General features: G+C 44.9%; 1 protein-coding gene across 12 annotated transcripts in view; it reads right to left on the minus strand.

The window, feature by feature from the left end:
- The window catches only part of RBMS1 (RNA binding motif single stranded interacting protein 1), a 224,000-nt gene that overhangs the window by 82,953 nt on the left and 123,631 nt on the right, over positions 1 to 17,416 (minus strand). For all 12 annotated transcript variants that reach the window (XM_084798493.1, XM_084798495.1, XM_084798496.1 and 9 more), the window contains one exon: positions 12,922 to 13,097. In XM_084798493.1, the coding sequence (XP_084654619.1) occupies positions 12,922 to 13,097 (176 nt within the window). The remainder of the gene's footprint in view (positions 1 to 12,921; positions 13,098 to 17,416) is intronic.

The raw sequence follows: 17,416 nt of genomic DNA on the forward strand, positions 1-17,416 counted from the left end.
CAAAGGGAGTTTGGATTGTCTTAGCTCTACAGACAGAAGGCACTTCCTCAGGGTAGGTGAGTATTGGGTGTGTTTCCAAGTGGCAGTACCCTGACTATGGCCTGAGCTACATGCAGATAGTTTTAGGGTTAATTTATAAAGCCATAGAGACTCTGAATCCCCCCAGTGAAATCTATGCTCCCTGGAGTTATTATCAAAACAGTCTCTGAGCCAGGTGAGATGGTTCATGCTTGTAAACCCAATACTTGGAGAGGCAGAGGCAGGTGGATCTCTGTGAGTTCGAGGCCAGCCTGGTCTACAAAGGACATTTAGGACAGCCAAGGCAATTACACAGAGAAACCTTGTCTCAGAAAAACAAAAAAACAAAAGACAAAAAACAAACAAAGAAAAGACAGGCTCTAGGCAGGTCTGTATCATCAACTTTCTGTCTCATTACCTCTTAACCTTGAAACCTGACAGACGACAGGAAATGTGGACCAACGAATGACACCATGCTTTAACACGCTGATGACTGCGTCTACATTAGGTTGCTTCGTGTGCAGATACTGGTCGAACATGTTTCTTGCCATCTTTTTGGTACATTTGAACTCATACATGAGTCACTGACCAGGAAAGTTTATTCTGCCTTAGTGTTTTTTTTTTTTCCTTTCGGTGAGCTCAAGCCTGTGCATGTTCATTCATATAAAACTGTACCAACGACCTACATACTCATCACTTTCAAACAAACACCAGGCCAGAAGCAGGTACAACTGGTTGGCACAAACGCTCACAGCACCTGGGGGCCAGTTGTATAAAAAGAGACCGGCCTGCCGGTTGCATCATAATGAAGTGACATCATGGGCTGGCACGGGCTCTACATTTTAGGTGCTCCTGGTGTGACTTTTATGTCTTCCGTGGAGCTGTGAATAGCTGTGTCTTTAGGAAGTCGACGGGGAAACAAAGAGCTCTCACTGTGCTCGACTTCTAAATCAGATTAACTCAAAAGTCTATCAAAAAAAATGAGATTAGCAATTGTCAACTGTTATATACTCTTAAACTGCTTATACAGGTAACTGAGGAATTTCCAAGTCATACAACCAAAGTGAGAGAAGTAAATAAGTGACATTTTACACTGGCTATGTTATCGCTCTTGGGTGGCAGCTGTCACCCAGGAGCTCTGATCTCTGATCTGTGCATTGGCCTCGCCTATAAGTTTATAAAGTATTACAAATTTCTACTTATAAAATATTATAAAACCACTTCTTTTAAACATTTTACGTGTGCTTTTGTTTAATATTTCATTTTACTGGAGGGCTTTTCAACTTAAAATTTACAGTGACAACATCAAACCCCAAAACCCTCGTTGAGATAGTGCTGTTACAGACAGGAGGCAGTATGTTGTGCCCCATCAGGGCCTGAGGCTGAGTGGTGGTACCTGCCAGCAGTGAACAGCTTCTCCAGCGGCCATGGTGTACAACCTAACACAGTAGCAATGCACTATGATATAGACATTGTCCCGTGTCTGAGTCTGAGCTCACAGAGTAGAAAGCTGTTCAGTGAACATGGCTCTGAATAAAGCTTTCCCTTTATCCTCCTGTCTTATTCTCGCCCTGATGACAAGTTATGCACAGTGGAGACAAGACAGTTACATTCCTTGGAAAGAAACGGAGGTGCAAGCTATGTCAATCTTATAAGTGAGCACAAAGCTGAGATTCCGTTCACTCGAGCAAGGAAGAGTCAGATCAAGACCAGGTGGGTGTTTCAGTAGACATAGAATTCGTTCTGATTTGGGCACATCCTAATCCAGCCTTCTCGGGCATAAACCACGAAAGCCCTCAGTTGGAACTTCCCAGGAAAGCTTTAAAAAACAAAACAAAACAAAACAAAAAAAACCAAACTAAAACAGGCGACCAACTAATTGCACGGTGGAAGAGCACAAACCTGAGACCCCAGATGCTCAAAGCCTTTTAACGCCTTTAGCTTTTGCAAGAAACTGTGTGCAGTGGATGCTATTATCATCCTGGCTTTCCATGGGGAGGAGACTTGGGCAAGGGAGTTCAAGGGGTGTGGTCAGGTGGAAGGCTGCACCTTGTGTGGCACTGCCCTCCCTACGCTGACTCAGAAGCTAAGGGAGAGAGGCTGGGCATGCAGAGCCCCATTCTTTTAAGCACTCCTTTTTCTCCTTTCTTTAAAGGATTGGGGGGGAGGGTGGACAAGCGCAGAAGCTGTCAGGATGGTGGTTCAAGGGACAGACAGAGTAAACACTCCTCCTTCACAGCACTGTGAGGAGGAGACACAAGGCTCTCAATTTCTCAATTCTAGCTAGAAGGGGCAAGAGTTCAATGAAATTTTAAATCAAAGCTCAAATTCTTTAGCTTCAAAAAGCCTGAGCCAGCATTAATTAGTATGTATTTTAATAGGTGGTATCAAATGTCAACTAAAGCTAATAAAAAAAAAAAGAATGGATTGGAGGAAACAAAATACAGTCTTCCTAGTACAGATGAGACACTGACCCCACCACATCCCCTCGATACTGCAATCTGCGGGTGCTTAAGACCCCAACATAGAATTTGCCTTATTTGAAGGGGTGGCGATGACGTCATCATTTGTGGCCTGAATTTGCAGATGAGCACGGAACACGTTTGGGAGAACCCTTTGTACGCAAATGTTTTAACAGGCTTCATCTGCTTCCGGCACCAGAAATGACTGCACCCTCCTTTCATCTTTAAAGAAACAGCCCTTGTGCCATAACAAAGTGTTCTTTGTAATTCTGGAAATCTTGAGTATAAACACTGATGTTTTGACAAGTGGTCCCCTCCATGCAGAGGTTACATTACACGCTGTTATAGAGATGGGCATATGCTACATCATAACGGGAAATTAAGAAAGACGCTGGTTTGGACCCCATAAGCGGCTTAGGCCAAGGTGAGGGAGGGAGCAGGCAGCCAAGAGGAGAGAGAATACACACCCCGTGGTGGAACCACACACGTGCCTAGAACGGTTTGTGTTTTGAATCTACTCCCTTGCGAGCTCTAGGTACCCCACTTAGGGAGCTTTGTCCTCACTTCTTCCTCTGACCAGGCTCTATGACTCTTGCAAGTTTTCTCTCAAAAGTCTCTAGTCTGAAGCCAAATGACCCTGGTCAAGGAGACTGCCAGGCATCTGTTACTCAAAAACCAATTTTGAAGGCGTTAACCCCTTGACACACTCTACTACGAGATTCCGGTTTGGAGTTTTTGTCAGTTATTTTTCCAGCCGGGTGTTGCTAGGTAGGGCGGGCCTGGTAGTACGTTTGCTCTGTTGTACCAGTTCTCCTGTGTCAGCCTCCCAAATCCTGGGATTATGGGCATGTACTGGTAGGTCTGGCTCTACTACAAAATTTCAAGAATAAGAATAAGAATAATTTCTGGAGAAACATGAATCTTATCATCACTTCCCTCTGGCTAAAGTTTCTAACGTAGCCAGTGAGCTATTCGAAGACCGTCTTACTTACTCTACATGACAATCATGATGTTTAATCACCAGTCACTGCTCTGCGCTGAAGATGCACCCGTGTGGACTGGTGGCGGCGTCCCCTCCATTAGTTTGCCATACGACCACAACATTCATAACGCAAACAGGCGACCGATTTCAAAAGCGTCCCCTGACAGTGGGCAAGTGTTCCCAGCAACAATGAAAATAAGTGCTTTCCCTTGGTCCCCATATCTGCAATGATATCACACCCCCTGTTTTTAGCCTGCAGTCTTACAGTTGTCATCTTCCTCCTTGGACACACACGCTCTACCCCACAGTAGGTCACAGGCAAACCCCAGGGCCGTTTGTATCATCTCCCTTCTCTGAGAAACATAAGGTTGACTCCAGTGTTCACGACCACCCACCGCATGTGCCCCACTCCCCAACAAACACGAGGCGGCAGGCAGATAAGGGGGTACCCTCTTCAGTCCTGCATTGTCAAGACTCATGCAAAGGCTAGCAGCTCTACAGTCTTATTCTCCGTTGTCCGGGCCCTCCTGGAAGGCAGGCTAATGTGTCTTAAAACCGCCAGCATGATGCTACAGCTATTTGCTAAGCTAGATTAAAAAGGAGAGTCACCCCTTACTTCTGCTAAAGAGTGACTTGATCTGTTTTAATCAAACATATTACTCACTCACAGGAAAATTACAGTGTTCCTACAAAGTCCATTATTTGGACTGTATTTGTCATAAAGCAGTGTCAGGATTTGTCAGACAATAGTGCCTGACAGAATGTTTCTTTTTATCTGATTCTCCCAGACATCAAGCAAATAACATGACATGCCTTCTTCGTACTGTGCAATCTCACGGTGTTGCACAGCAGCTGACCATGAGCCATGTTTCTGTGCCCAGCTGTATGTAAGGAGATTACTACTGGATGCCAGTAGACAGATTCCGCCTCTATTCTCAGGCCTCTGGTCTGAGTTTTTGGTTATGATGACTGTTTAAGTGGACTTAATTAAAAAAAATTTTTTTTAAATAAAAAAAAATATGATTTAGTCACTTTACATCCTGATCATAGCCCTCTCTCTCCTCTCCTCCTGGTCCCCACCCTCCCACCTTTTTTTTTTTTTTTTTTTTGGCATTTTATTTTTTAATCTTGCCAAATCTATCATGGCTCTTTCAGGGCCTTCAGTTAATGTGTCTCCGTAGGTTGTGACAAATGGAACAACACAGGCACAGAGGGCGGGAGCTGGCAGATCACAGATGTACTCAGAGAACTCAGCAGCTAAGAGTATGGGGCCCTGGAGTCAGACTAGTAGGAGTCCAAGTTTGGCTCAACCACATTGACCGTAGGGTCCTGATCAGTAAGAGAGAGGCCTCCTTCATCTTCATCTTAGCATGCAGGCAGGTTACTGGATGCACAGCTGCTCTAAGGATTAAATAAGTCATTTTGCATACCGACAGCAATTAGCAAGGATTTGATAAACCTTGGCAGGGAGGATCATTTAGGCATGTATATATAACACATGGATTTCCCACATATGGTTTCTCACGCTCAATTTCGATTGACACATAATAACTGGGCCTATTTGCCAAGTACCATGGGGTGTTTGGGCGTCTTTACATTACATGATGGTAAAGGGCGGATCCAGCACCTTACTCGTTCATCGTGCCTTTGTGGCAGGAACGGCCAAACGTGTATTTGAGAATATAAAACTTAAAACACACCATTTGGTCAGCACACATCACCCTCATGTGCGCTGTATCAGCTCTGCACCCACAGGGCACAGGTTATGTGAAGTGGAGATGGGCAAAGGGTCAAGGGAATCTCTGAGACTCATGGTAACTCAGTAAGGAAACTCTAAATAAAACCCATCATAACCGCCAAATAAAATTGGCATTTTTTAAAAAATAAAATGACGAGATAAAGTCAAAACAGCCAGCAATGTGCTCGGGTACCTTGGCACAAGCCCTCTCAGTCTTATGTGTTGTGCGTTTTTCTATTATGCTAATGAGCACAGTGCCAGAAACTATTGTGATTTAGCCGCTTCCTCTCTCTTTCTTTCTTTTCTTTCTTTCTTTTCTTTTTTCTTTCTTTTTTTTTTTTTTGTATTGAGAATTTTCTAGATTAATCAAGAATTCTTGAGAGGCTAAAGAAGATCGTCAAGGGACACATTTAAAACTATTTTCTGGTTTTTGTTGTTTCGTTTTTTTGTTTTGTTTTTTATTTCCTGTCCCTCAAAGAAATCTAAGAAATGAAAACTCAAGATTTGGCTTTCAGTAGAGACTTGTAACAAGTAAGCCTAAAAACCCCAAGACATGAACGGTGACAATATGGTTTTTATTAATGACACTACAAAGCAGTGACTGAGGCAGAAACCTACTCATGTTGGAATAAAACAACAGCGAGGAATGCTCCAGAGAGAGACCTTAAACAATTCTCTAGTTGGAGAAGATGGAGATACAAGAAAAAGCATGACCAGCCCAGGTCCCCACTTGGTCTCCTTAGCTTTGTCTTTAGATCAGTGGTTCTCAAACATCCTGATGCTGTAGCCCTTGAATAAAGTTCCCCCTCGTGTTGCTGTGACCCTCCTTCAACCATAGAATTATATCCGCTGCTACCTCGTAACTGTTACTGTTACTGAATTATAGTGTAGATACTTGCATTTTCCAGTTGCCTTGTGTGAGCGTCTTTGTCCTTTGAGGGCCTGAGACTCACAGGTTAAGAACCATTGCTTTAGATAATCTGAGTAACTTAAAACCTCTTGCATCAAAAATGTTCTTTTTAAATTTTTTCCTTTTTTTTTTCCTTCTTTATTAATTTATTCTTGTTACATCTCAATGGTTATCCCATCCCTTGTATCCTCCCATTCTTCCCTCCCTCCCATTTTCCCCTTATTCCCCTCCCCTATGACTGTTCCTGAGGGGGATTACCTCCCCCTGTATATGTTCATAGGGTATCAAGTCTCTTCTTGGTAACCTGCTGTCCTTCCTCTGAGTGCCACCAGGTCTCCCCCTCCAGGGGACATGGTCAAAGGTGAGGCACCAGAGTATGTGAGAAAGTAATATCCCACTCTCCACTTGAAAAAACATAAATTTTTAAAAAAAATTACATCCCTGTGTGTATATGGACAACACTTGTATAAGTATGTGTCTGTGTGTGTACATGTGCACACATATGGTGTGGGTGCTTTTCTACCACCATGTGGACCTCAGGGACCAAGCTCTGGCAGTCGGGCCTAGTTGAGTTACAGTCAGTGTCAGACAGCCCAGTGGTTTCAGAACAGGGTTTGGTTTACTGGCCTTGTTTGTGGATCCCATGGGGAAAAACATGGTCACCATGGGAACACTGTTGGATGCTGGAGCTTCAGCTCCAGCAGGGAGCCCTCTAAAGCTGCTTAGCACTTCTCAAGCTTTCTCTGTACCAATGGCTAGGCTCTTCCAGTCACTGCCAATCAGGCTCAGATCTCTATGTTCCTACATGCGCTGTCATACCCCCTACTGTCGTACACCATAGCCCCTGGATATACCTTGCCACACCCCTTTACTGTCTCATGCCATAGCCCCCTGGAATCCCCTTTCACAGCTCTCAGAGGCCACACCCTCTTAGGCAGGACTACCTGCTCCTCTAAGGGAGCCTTCCTCCTGTGCTCAGAACGGCCAACTGGGAGAGAAGGAAAATGAAAGAATTATTATGTCTTCTCCACTCCAACAAGAACTAAGTTCTCTGTGAAGAATCAACTCCAGGCCTTTTAGCTTCTGGTCCAAGGTATAAATACATGTTCCTACCTGTGTCTCCTCCTCCTTCTCCATACTCACTCACCAGGAGAGCTCTGGGTAAAGCTGCAGACCACGCAGCTGCGCACCAGTAACCCTCTGTTTCCTGCTCTGTGTATTCTAAGTGCCCAGAACTCTCCTACCTCTGGAACTCTTCTTGGAGCCTGAAGGACACCAGCAGCTATCCTTCCTGACATGGTCTGTGTCACTTGAGACCCAAATGTTACCTCATTCCTGGAAGCTACTCTGTGCCCTCAGATCACGTTAACCTGAACTTTCCTCGGGTTATCTTACGCAGAAACATAGGCACAAATGCTTACTTTGATTCTTTCTAAAACGACGGCTGGCCCTTTCGGTCTACTTCTGTTGACCTATCTTGCCTTTTTAATCCACTTTCAAAGAACTGTAATGTTAAAACAACAATAGTAATAATAACCAGGAAAACTTGCAGAGAACAGAAAACAAGGAGAGAGGAAATCAAAACACAACTGGTACTTGATGCCAGTGAACGTGGTTATTGTTCAAGGATACTCCTTCTGGTTAGTAACAGGCATATCAGAAGATAGACTCAGTTCCACGCTTAGGTAAAACAAGCTCTTTTACTACACTTGAAACAAATTATTGGGCTACGGAGCGAAGAAAAGTAGGGGTGGGGTAGGTTTAGAAGGACGAGGAACAAAGTGGGCAGGGTAGGAACGCTTTTGTAAACCCACAGGCTGTCCTTCAGCCCGCTCCCTGGACCTTGCAACAGAGAGTGGCACTGCAGCCGTCTCCCTGCAGCTGGCCGTAGCCCCTACACAAAGCCAGGATGCACCATGGGACAAGCTGTGCACACAAGGCACTGTTTTTTTTTTATTTATCTGTTTAGCTAGCTTGAGACGATCTCACCGTAGCCCAGGCTGGCCTTCAGCTGCTGGTGATACTTACACTGTCACCTCCCAAAGGCTGGGTTTTCAGGGACAGAACACCATACCCCACTTGAAATACACGTCGTGAGTCTTCAAAATGAAAGTTTGGACAAAATGATCAATTTCCCATGCCGTGGTAAAAAGAATAGCCAGGAAGGCACGAGGAGGGTTGTGTGACCCTGAAACCAGCCTTGTACAGGAACCCCAACAAAGAGCCTGAAGGAAGAGGCGTAGTTTATGTGTACAGAAACCACGTCCTCCCGTTTCCCAGCTTTCAAAAGTAGAACTCTGGTGGGGATCCTCTCTACTTTCCGTTTCTGAATGTAATACGACATATAATCACATCTTTTTCTCTAACAGAATCTTGACAAAAAGGATTAATATTTGCTTGGCGCTGGAAGGACTGGATCAGCTGTCTTCCTGTTACAAGTTCTTTTACTACTCTAAGGAATGCGAAGTCCCAAGTGGGCCAAAAATCTAAATTCTGTTTTGCCCGCTGTGACATGACACCACAGTAGAAAAATCCCACATCTAACTCCATGTGGTAGGTCACACCCAACATGCAGGCGCATTGGAAACGTATAAAGTTACTTTCATAGTGTGTGTGTGTGTGTGTGTGTGTGTGTGTGTGTGTGTGTGTGTGTTTATAGGAGTCATAACTAAATTCTGTGTATAGACTTGGATTCCTTCCCTGAGCTATCTCATTGCATATATAAAAATACTCCAAAAGCCTAAAATACAAAATACTTCTTGAACCGGGCATACTAATAAGAGAATATATATAAACGGGATCTCATTTGTTTTTGATAACAACCTTGTAAAGAATGGATTATCTGACTGACTTTGCAGACTATGGACTAAAACACAAGGTATCTGCCCAGCCCTGTTGTAGCAGCCAGCATTGGGGTTTCTAAAGCTTGTAGCCCTGACTAGCATTGCTTTTATACTCTAGGGGAGAATTTAGTAGACATGAGACACTATTAGCATGAGGCACAGCATAATATAACAGGCGGGTAGACAGCAGGATGGTATGGGTTAAAATACCGACTGTTGAGTGCTGATGGAAACAATATCATCATCATTTATAATAAAGAAGACGCAGAGTTAGCGGCATGGTCCAAACATGAAGGAGAGGCAGGGAAAGCCTGGGGCCCGGTATCATCAAATCGAGGGGTGCTGAGTGGAGAGGTATCTTAGGCGAGGTGGCAAGCAGCCAATGTTCTTTCCTGCCGCAGCACAGGGAGCAAGGAAGGAAACGACCAGTGTCACACGGAGGGGAAGGACCTCCCTGAAGAGCAAGAAGCAAATGAGAGGTAGTGGAGCAAGTCAACGGGATAAGTCACAGCTTTGAGGGGAAGAAGGTAACAGAGAATTTGGGAGGCTCAGATGAGAAACTCAAATGGCAACGTACGGCAAGTCGGAAGGTGTGGAGCACTGCGGTCCGAGAGTGGCAGCAGAGGACCCGGATGTGAAAGGGGCCAAGACTTGTTTCTTAAACGGGAGCGGCGGGCAACAGTGCCAACATGACAGAGAAGAGAAGGGCAAGGCAGTGGCAACTGAGGACCTGAATATGTGAGGGGACACGCACATGCAGGAGAGCCCCTGGCATTTTATTAACCCAGCTCAGAACTAGGAATGGAAGAACGATTTTATTGATATATATCAGAACACACAAACATATTTGATTGGGTGGGTTGCAGAGAATGGGGAGAATTAAGACCATCTGTGGCCTGGGTGTTAACAGAGCGGTCCTTTCCGCCACCTGGGCTACTTTTTCTCCCTAAGCATGCTGGGTCTTTGCTCTCATGTCGTCTCTCTGAGTAGATCGGTGTGGAGGAACGGAAGGCGCCTGCAGCGGCCTGGAACAGTTAACAGCTCCCTCTGTTTCGACCCTCTCTTCACAGGTTACCCAGAGCTCGCTGGTGTCTTTCCTAAAGTTCTCCTGTAGATGCACCTACCTACTCACAGTCCAAATCACTTGACCATGATCACCATGGCCAGCCAGGTCCTCCTTGCTACTCTCCAGTTGTCTGAACTCATGGCTTCCCAGCTGAAGTGTTATGGGCCAACATCCTCTTCCTCCTGACCAGATGGTCTACATCATCCGGTGACATGAGCTGACTTTACTCTTAACATCATAACAGTACAACATTTTCATTGTCTTTTCCCCTAACTTTTTTTTTGAGGGGGGGGGGGTTTCGAGACAGGGTCTCTCTGTGTAAGCCTTGGCTGTCCTGGACTCACTCTGTAGACCAGGCTGGCCTCGAACTCACAGCAGTCTGCCTGCCTCTGCCTCCCGAGTGCTGGGATTAAGGGCATGCGCCACCATGCCCGGCTTCCCCTAACCTTTCCATGTTATACCACAAAACCCAAAACAACTCCCCCCGCCTCAACCATACAAAAAAAGCTTTGTGTTCCTCTCCAGTGTGTAAAATCTCTGTCATACTTGCTTTCAAGCTCCACGCTTATTTTGTATGGTACAAATATTGGCACACTTCTCCATCTCTCAGACACCTGGAGCAGATCCAAGCTTCAGAAGAAACAAATCATTCATTTCGACTGTTGCTGTTCCCCTCCACCCCCCCCCCCCGCCCCTACCCCCGCAGGTCAATTTGCAATTAGTGTTAAGTTTGCACTTCTAAAATTCTTTACCCCTATTCAGAGCTACAGGTTTAATCCACCCTTAGTGCAAAGTTACCTATGCTCAAAAACCTTCCTAGGTCCTAGAGTAAGTTGTTTTCCCATAAAGGCCACATCCCACCACATTACCAACTAATTACTCTTGACCAGAAACAAGTTGAGAGCACAGATGCCTGTTATGTCTTCTTTTTCTATATATATGAGACACAGACACTCAACAAGTAAGCCCCTGTATCTGCTCTCTATGTGAAGTACAGTGAGGCTGGCTGGACCTGGGAGGGGCAGGGGCAGCATGCACTATCAGTGTCATATCCTGCCTCCATAGACATGGCTGCCAAAACGATCACCGGCATTTAAAACCCACCCTGGGCTCTTGTAAGAGCCTTCATTTATAAATGACCAGACAGGGAGAGAGGATGGCTCCGTTACTGCTGTGAACAACGACCGTGAAGAGAATAACAGTCCCACGTATTAAGAAAACCTATGCGTATCAAAGACACTAACAACAAAAAAATGCAATAAATGATCTAGGAAAAATGGTAACACGTTCTTCTACTACTTTCAGAAACCAATCTGGCTCAATTAAAAACCCACTGGCCCTATTTTTCAAGCACATTTCTTGTTTGTAAAGCATGGCATGGATCTATTAGCACGTGCCTCCTGTCCTGTCTCCCTGACATCTTACATAAAGCCAGCCGAGGAACGGTTTCCTTCTGAAATCCTCGCCTTTTATCCCTCAAGACTGTGAGAATCGGCCTCATCCCCTTGTTCCTACAGTGTATTTTTAGCTCCTTAGACTGTACGGCGCTCGATCTAGCTGCAATTATGCTGCAGAAGCACAAGGAGACGCCAAGGAAAGGCCAGCAGCAGACACGGCAGCGAAAAGGCCTCCTTGTGGTCTTCATGGCTGTGGAGGAGCAAGGTCCGCCTGGCAGAGCTCCCATAGTCCCCAGCTAGCGCTGACCGACTCCCAAGAGCTGGACTTCCTTTCGGATGAGACCCCAGTGTGAGATGTGATTTCACTCTCCCAGAGTCCAGGAGGATGGGACCGGAAGGATGATAAGGAAAAGGCAGGAACAGCTTAGCATGGTGGAGATGGCCTTTTACCCAGCCTTCCAGAGCCTGGAGGAGCACCGCCCTGCTTCTCAAAACAAAGCAAACCAAGGCCAGATGTTAGCGTTAGCTCCAGTTTGGCTCATTAGTTTTTAATATATATTTTTTTCCTTTAAAAAAAAATGAGTAGCACATCTGAGCTTCACCCAGGGCCTGAGACATGAGATGCTGTCACGCAAGCCACTTGGAAGGGAAGAGACAAGCTCGGTGCAGTTGTGCCAACTTCCCTAGGACCATCGCAGTCCTAGGATAAAATGCAAAGTGCTGTCAGGTGTAAGCACATACTGCTCAATGTGGCTTGGGGTTCCTAGTCTTTCCACAGTGATCTTTGCTCTCAAAGGTCCTTCTGCCTTCTTAAGTTTAAACCAGACCTCTGTTACTTAGCCATCACATTTGCAATATTGTTATTTAGCAATAACTTCGTTATGCTGCCATTACATAAAGCAACTGCAATGGAATCACATTCATATTCTACTCACCAACATAAATATAAAATGCAAATTTACCGTGGAACCTGATGCACATGCATCCTTCTCTTAAGATGCAGGAAGCAGAGACGTTCTTAGCTCCGCTGAGAAAAGGGTGACCGAGCTGCACCATGGAGCTCCAGGTGCTCAGGAAAACAGAGGATCACCATCCCAGCAGGAACCAAGGGTTGACACACACTCAAGGTGAGCCTAGCTTGGTAACTGCATTTCTGACAAATAACGTCAGCTGCTTTCTCTTACACTGACTGGACCTCCTCCACCTCCTCCCCAGGCTTCTAGGAAAGATGAGTACTCTTAAAAAGGATGTAGCCATCAATTTTTCTTACACTCGTGTTTATTTCTCAAATGCCGAGTCAAATTTTATCAAGAAAACACGAATTTCACTTGTATGTAGGCATTCAAGAAGCACATGTGAATACTGGCTAAGAAGGTGACCAAGTGTTTAGCACACGGGGTCTTACGTATTTCCTTATGCACTTCTCCTTTAGCACGACCGACATCCTCTACGGCTATGACCAAGGAAATCTTAGCAGCTAAGGCTCTCAGAGCAGTCATACTCACGGCTGACAGAGCTTCACCAGGTCTTGGTCAGTGGTGTGGGGGGGCAGGCCACGGATGTAGAGGTTCGTCTTGCTCAGCTGATCCCACCCTGAGTTGCTACTGCTGCTACTGTTGTTATTACTGCTGGTGGTGCTGGGGCTGGGAGGGGCCATGGGGTGCGCTGGGACCAGAGACTGCTGCAAAGCAAAACATGACAAGTGTGAGGGCAGAGGTAAGGAAGGAGTCAAGTGCCACTCAGAGGCTATGTGAGCTACAAAAGGAAGACATCAAGATTAAACACAGATTATCCTGAGCTACTGTGATGTAAAGATTTAACTTCCAGATGAATAAAAATCTATTAAGTTTAAGAAAAAAAAAATCCAAAACCAAAAGGCAAACAAGCCTCTCAACAAGAAATAAAAGAATTTTACTCAGCAATACCTGAAAATGTGGATAAACTTATAGATAACCAATTTATCCACATATTTTAAGGACCCCATCTCCTGAGACTCAAAATGACCTTGCATGACGTCACATGATGCTGTCATCTTAATATATAGTAATTTAGAAATGACTAGGCTTTTGAAAAGGCTTTCAGACTCTGCAGAATAATTGATTGAAAATAGGTGAGCATTTAAAGTACCCTTAAACAGAGACTAGTCTTAATAGGTAAGAAAGTTAGAGCTTCGCCCAGAACCTCAAACTCCTAAGCTAGCTCTGTGGCTTCAGGAAACATCTGGATGAGATTCGCCACATGCTGCCTTTCACTCTGGCTGACCCTGTGAAATTTAACCCCTGTGAGAACGCTGTGGCAGTGAGAATGCAGCAGACTTCCCCAGGGGGCATCTTATAAAGCCAGGGGTTTCAATCAGGCTTGGCTCTCCAGTTAGCAGCCACCTAGGAAGAGTGGCTGAGGAAGTCATAGCTCTCTGACCCCATGTCCCACATAAGACTTTTTCCCCCCAAGACAGGGTTTCTCTGTGTAGCCTTGGCTGTCCTGGACTTGCTCTGTATACCAGGCTGGCCTCGAACTCACAGCGATCTGCCTGCCTCTGCATCCCGAGTGCTGGGATTAAAGGCGTGTGACACCACATCCAGCTCCACACAAGACTTTTGAGAAAGTTAAAGGGCTCAGCCTGAGGACAGTGAACAGGACCCAAACTGCCCTTACAGCCAACATGTAGCAGGGCATGTTGATGTGATATTCTCCTTTATAATTTCTAATAAATAAATGCGTTGAGCCAAGAATAGCACTTAAACAGCTTGAACATGTAAACTTGAATACTTGTTGGACACTCAACAAAGATTGTCAAATACTAACATCAGACACTTACTCCTACAGACAAAAATGTACAGCACATAGAAGAAAACTTAAGCAACTCTCATTTATGTCTCCAGCAATTTCAGATGCCCAGGGTAGACTTCGGTTCTGCACCTAGTTTCTGCCACGGGGTGTGCTAATTCCACAACAGCTTAACAAGCAGAGAATTTAGGAAGTCTTTCCTCTCTGGTCTTTTACCTTCCTCCCTTTTAGTTCAGGGCCCCTGCTAAGTTATCATGCAAATCCCACTTCATCTAAAGGAGACTCGAGTACCCAGAGGAATGAACAAAGAGTGAGGAAATTCTACTTCCTAAGAGCTGAAATTGAACTCACAATACTGGTATTGCTTAATCCAAAACCAAAACTGCCCTGCCTGAGATCACATTCTTCCAACCTGTGACTCACGCCTTTCACTGGCAGTTAACTCACACGCTGTCCCCACGCTCCATGGACTCAAGGCACTGGTTTCTTGGTATAACACTAGTAGGCCCTGTTCCCTGCACTGCCATAGGTGTCACACAAAAGTGTGCCTTTCTTCTCTCAAGTCTCTCAGTATCTCCATTACCAACCCTCTCTTTTTCTCATAGTTAAACTGAGGTACACCCACTAGCCCCCATCTCAAGCTGCTGACTGACGAGACAACGTGCAGCCATAGACAGAAGTAGGGAAGACCAAATTTTCTCTTAAGCGTCATGGGATCAGTACCTGAGATGCCACCCCAGAGCACACGGCGATTGGTGTCAACACAGGACAGAGAATGTTGGCTACTGAACAATTAATTCTAGGGATGAAGGCCTGGGCTGTTGTAGTTCGGAGCGAGAACACTTGCCTCACATGCAGAGTCCTGGGTAAAATAATTATGTGCCACACTAGGGATGACAACTGGAGAAGTAGAAAACGGGGCTGTGGTTTGGGCCCCTCCCAGGTCCTAGTGTCTTTGTGAGAAGACAGCAGGGACAAGCCTATGTAGCAGCAGACTTTCTACAAACTGCATTCCAATCCAAGTCTGGGCCCATGCTAGACCTGACCTCATCTGGTTCTGATGAGGGCAGGGGGATGTTAGGTGTGGTCTTGTTCTGATCAGAAGAAACATCTGAGTTGTCGTTAATTTGTGGACTATTTGGAACTAAAGGTAGGTTTTATTTATGAACTTAATGTTGATAGTAGGAAGACAGGTATGACTTGTACTTCTGAATTTATAACTGATCTACAGTATGATGTCTGACAGCCATCCATACTTAGTATAACAATCCCTTCCCAGGGATGGAAGAAGCTGGGGACCTGGGTCTTCCTGTTGGGGTACAAGACCTCCTGGAGTTCAGATTCCAGGAAGGGCAAGAGGGTTCTGAATCCAGGAGACCATGAGGCTGGTGACTCCACTACAGCACAAAAGTCAAGTCACCGTCTACCTAAAATATCAGCGCTCCCAGAGCCAGCTCAAGACAGAAAGATGCCCAAGAGAGAGCTAAATTATTTTCGTTGAGGGGTAAAAAAGGCATTGAATATTTTAGAGTCAAGATTAACCCTTTAGAAGTCACCGAGTCTGGGCTGGGAATACAGGTCAGGAGTAGGCACGCATAAGAATCCTTGTTTAGTACCATCCAAAAGAGTGCCCCCAAGGTGGGGGGGGACACCCCGAATCTAGTGGAAACAGTACAAATACAATAGAGACCTTACCCCCAACTATTCAAAAGGATTGATAATGATCTGAGGAACATAAATACTAGCACTGGCTGAGCACCAATAGCGTAACTGGGTGCTCATTTGCTAAGCGCTGGGTGCTGTGGCCTGCTTTCTGTTTTAACGCCATGGACAAGTACAGCACCTGTTCTCTCACTGCACAGATTAGAAGACTGTGTCCTAAAAGGACCTAACTATTGTCCAAGGCACAAAGTAAGTCAGGGCAGGGCTGCATTTCGAGCCGATATCTGCCAGATAACAAAGTCAGAACTTTCAGAAACTTGAGGCGGCTGCCCAACCCCGCCCATTTCTTCGAAGAGCCATGCTGCTTTCTTTCGTTTTCTGTACCCATCCTCTTACAACCTAATTACCAAATTCTTGCTATTCTACAGTGTGACTCTTTACACCACTGGCTGCTACGCCGGAGCAAAAGGTGCCTCTGGGTTAGTCCTAATTAGCACACTGTGAACTAGTGGAGGTAAAAGCCCCAATAGCTTGAAAAAGAAGGATTAAATAAATCCCGCTTTATAGATTGTTCCCCTAAAGAACAGACTCTGAGGGCAAGAGCAGAAGTGACAGCTTTGACATGCACATGGCCTTAGGTTCAACTCCACACGCACAAGAAAGGACAAACAAGGGTGAATCTTTTGTTTTTGTGAAACAGGGGGCTCACTGTGTAGCCTCAAACTCATGATCGCTGTGTCTCCTGGGCACTGGAACTGGAGGTGTGTGTACCACCACAGCCAGCAAAAAGAATGAATTTTGACAGCCACACTGGACAGCATTACGGAGGTTCTTTTAAAAATTAAAAATAAATAAATAAAAACAAAAAAATAAATAAAAATAAAAATTAAAAATAAAGAGTCTAGCATGGTGGATCACATCTATAATTCCAGCAGTTGGAAACATGAGGCAGGAAGAAGCCAAAGTTTGAGGTCAACCTAGGCTATATAATAAGACTCAATAAAAGAACAACAAAACAAACAAGAAACAAAACCAGAGTTATCATGTCCTAATAATCATGCTACATTTAAAGGAAATAAAACCAACATGTCAAAGCAACATCTATACGTCCTTGATGACATCACTAACTATTCCCAAAAGCCAAAAAATGGTAACAAACAAAATGTCCATTAACTGCTGAATGGGTGAAGAAAATGTTTACATATGCACACCATGGAATATTATGTAGCCATTAAAACTGACATGGTATGGTAACATCATAAGTAAATTAGACATGGAAATGATGCTAATTATAGTAAAATCTACAACCAACAATCTTGTGGAAGTTGAGGGTACAGTACAGGATCTAAGGAGAGTGGAGAAGAGGAGGCTAGGGAAAGGTTTATCACACAGTGCTAACGCAGAGTACTGACGTCATGAAGGAACTGTACATTTCAAAGGGAAGGAAGGATTTTTGAAAAGTTTTCAACATGAAGAATGGTTTGAGGACAGAAGTTTATCCTGATTTAAAAATTGTACAATGGGCAATAAATATTCTGAAACATCATATTA

Source organism: Acomys minous (assembly GCF_964271855.1).
Source record: "Acomys minous genome assembly, chromosome: 10".
In the NCBI taxonomy this organism is placed as follows: domain Eukaryota; kingdom Metazoa; phylum Chordata; class Mammalia; order Rodentia; family Muridae; genus Acomys; species Acomys minous.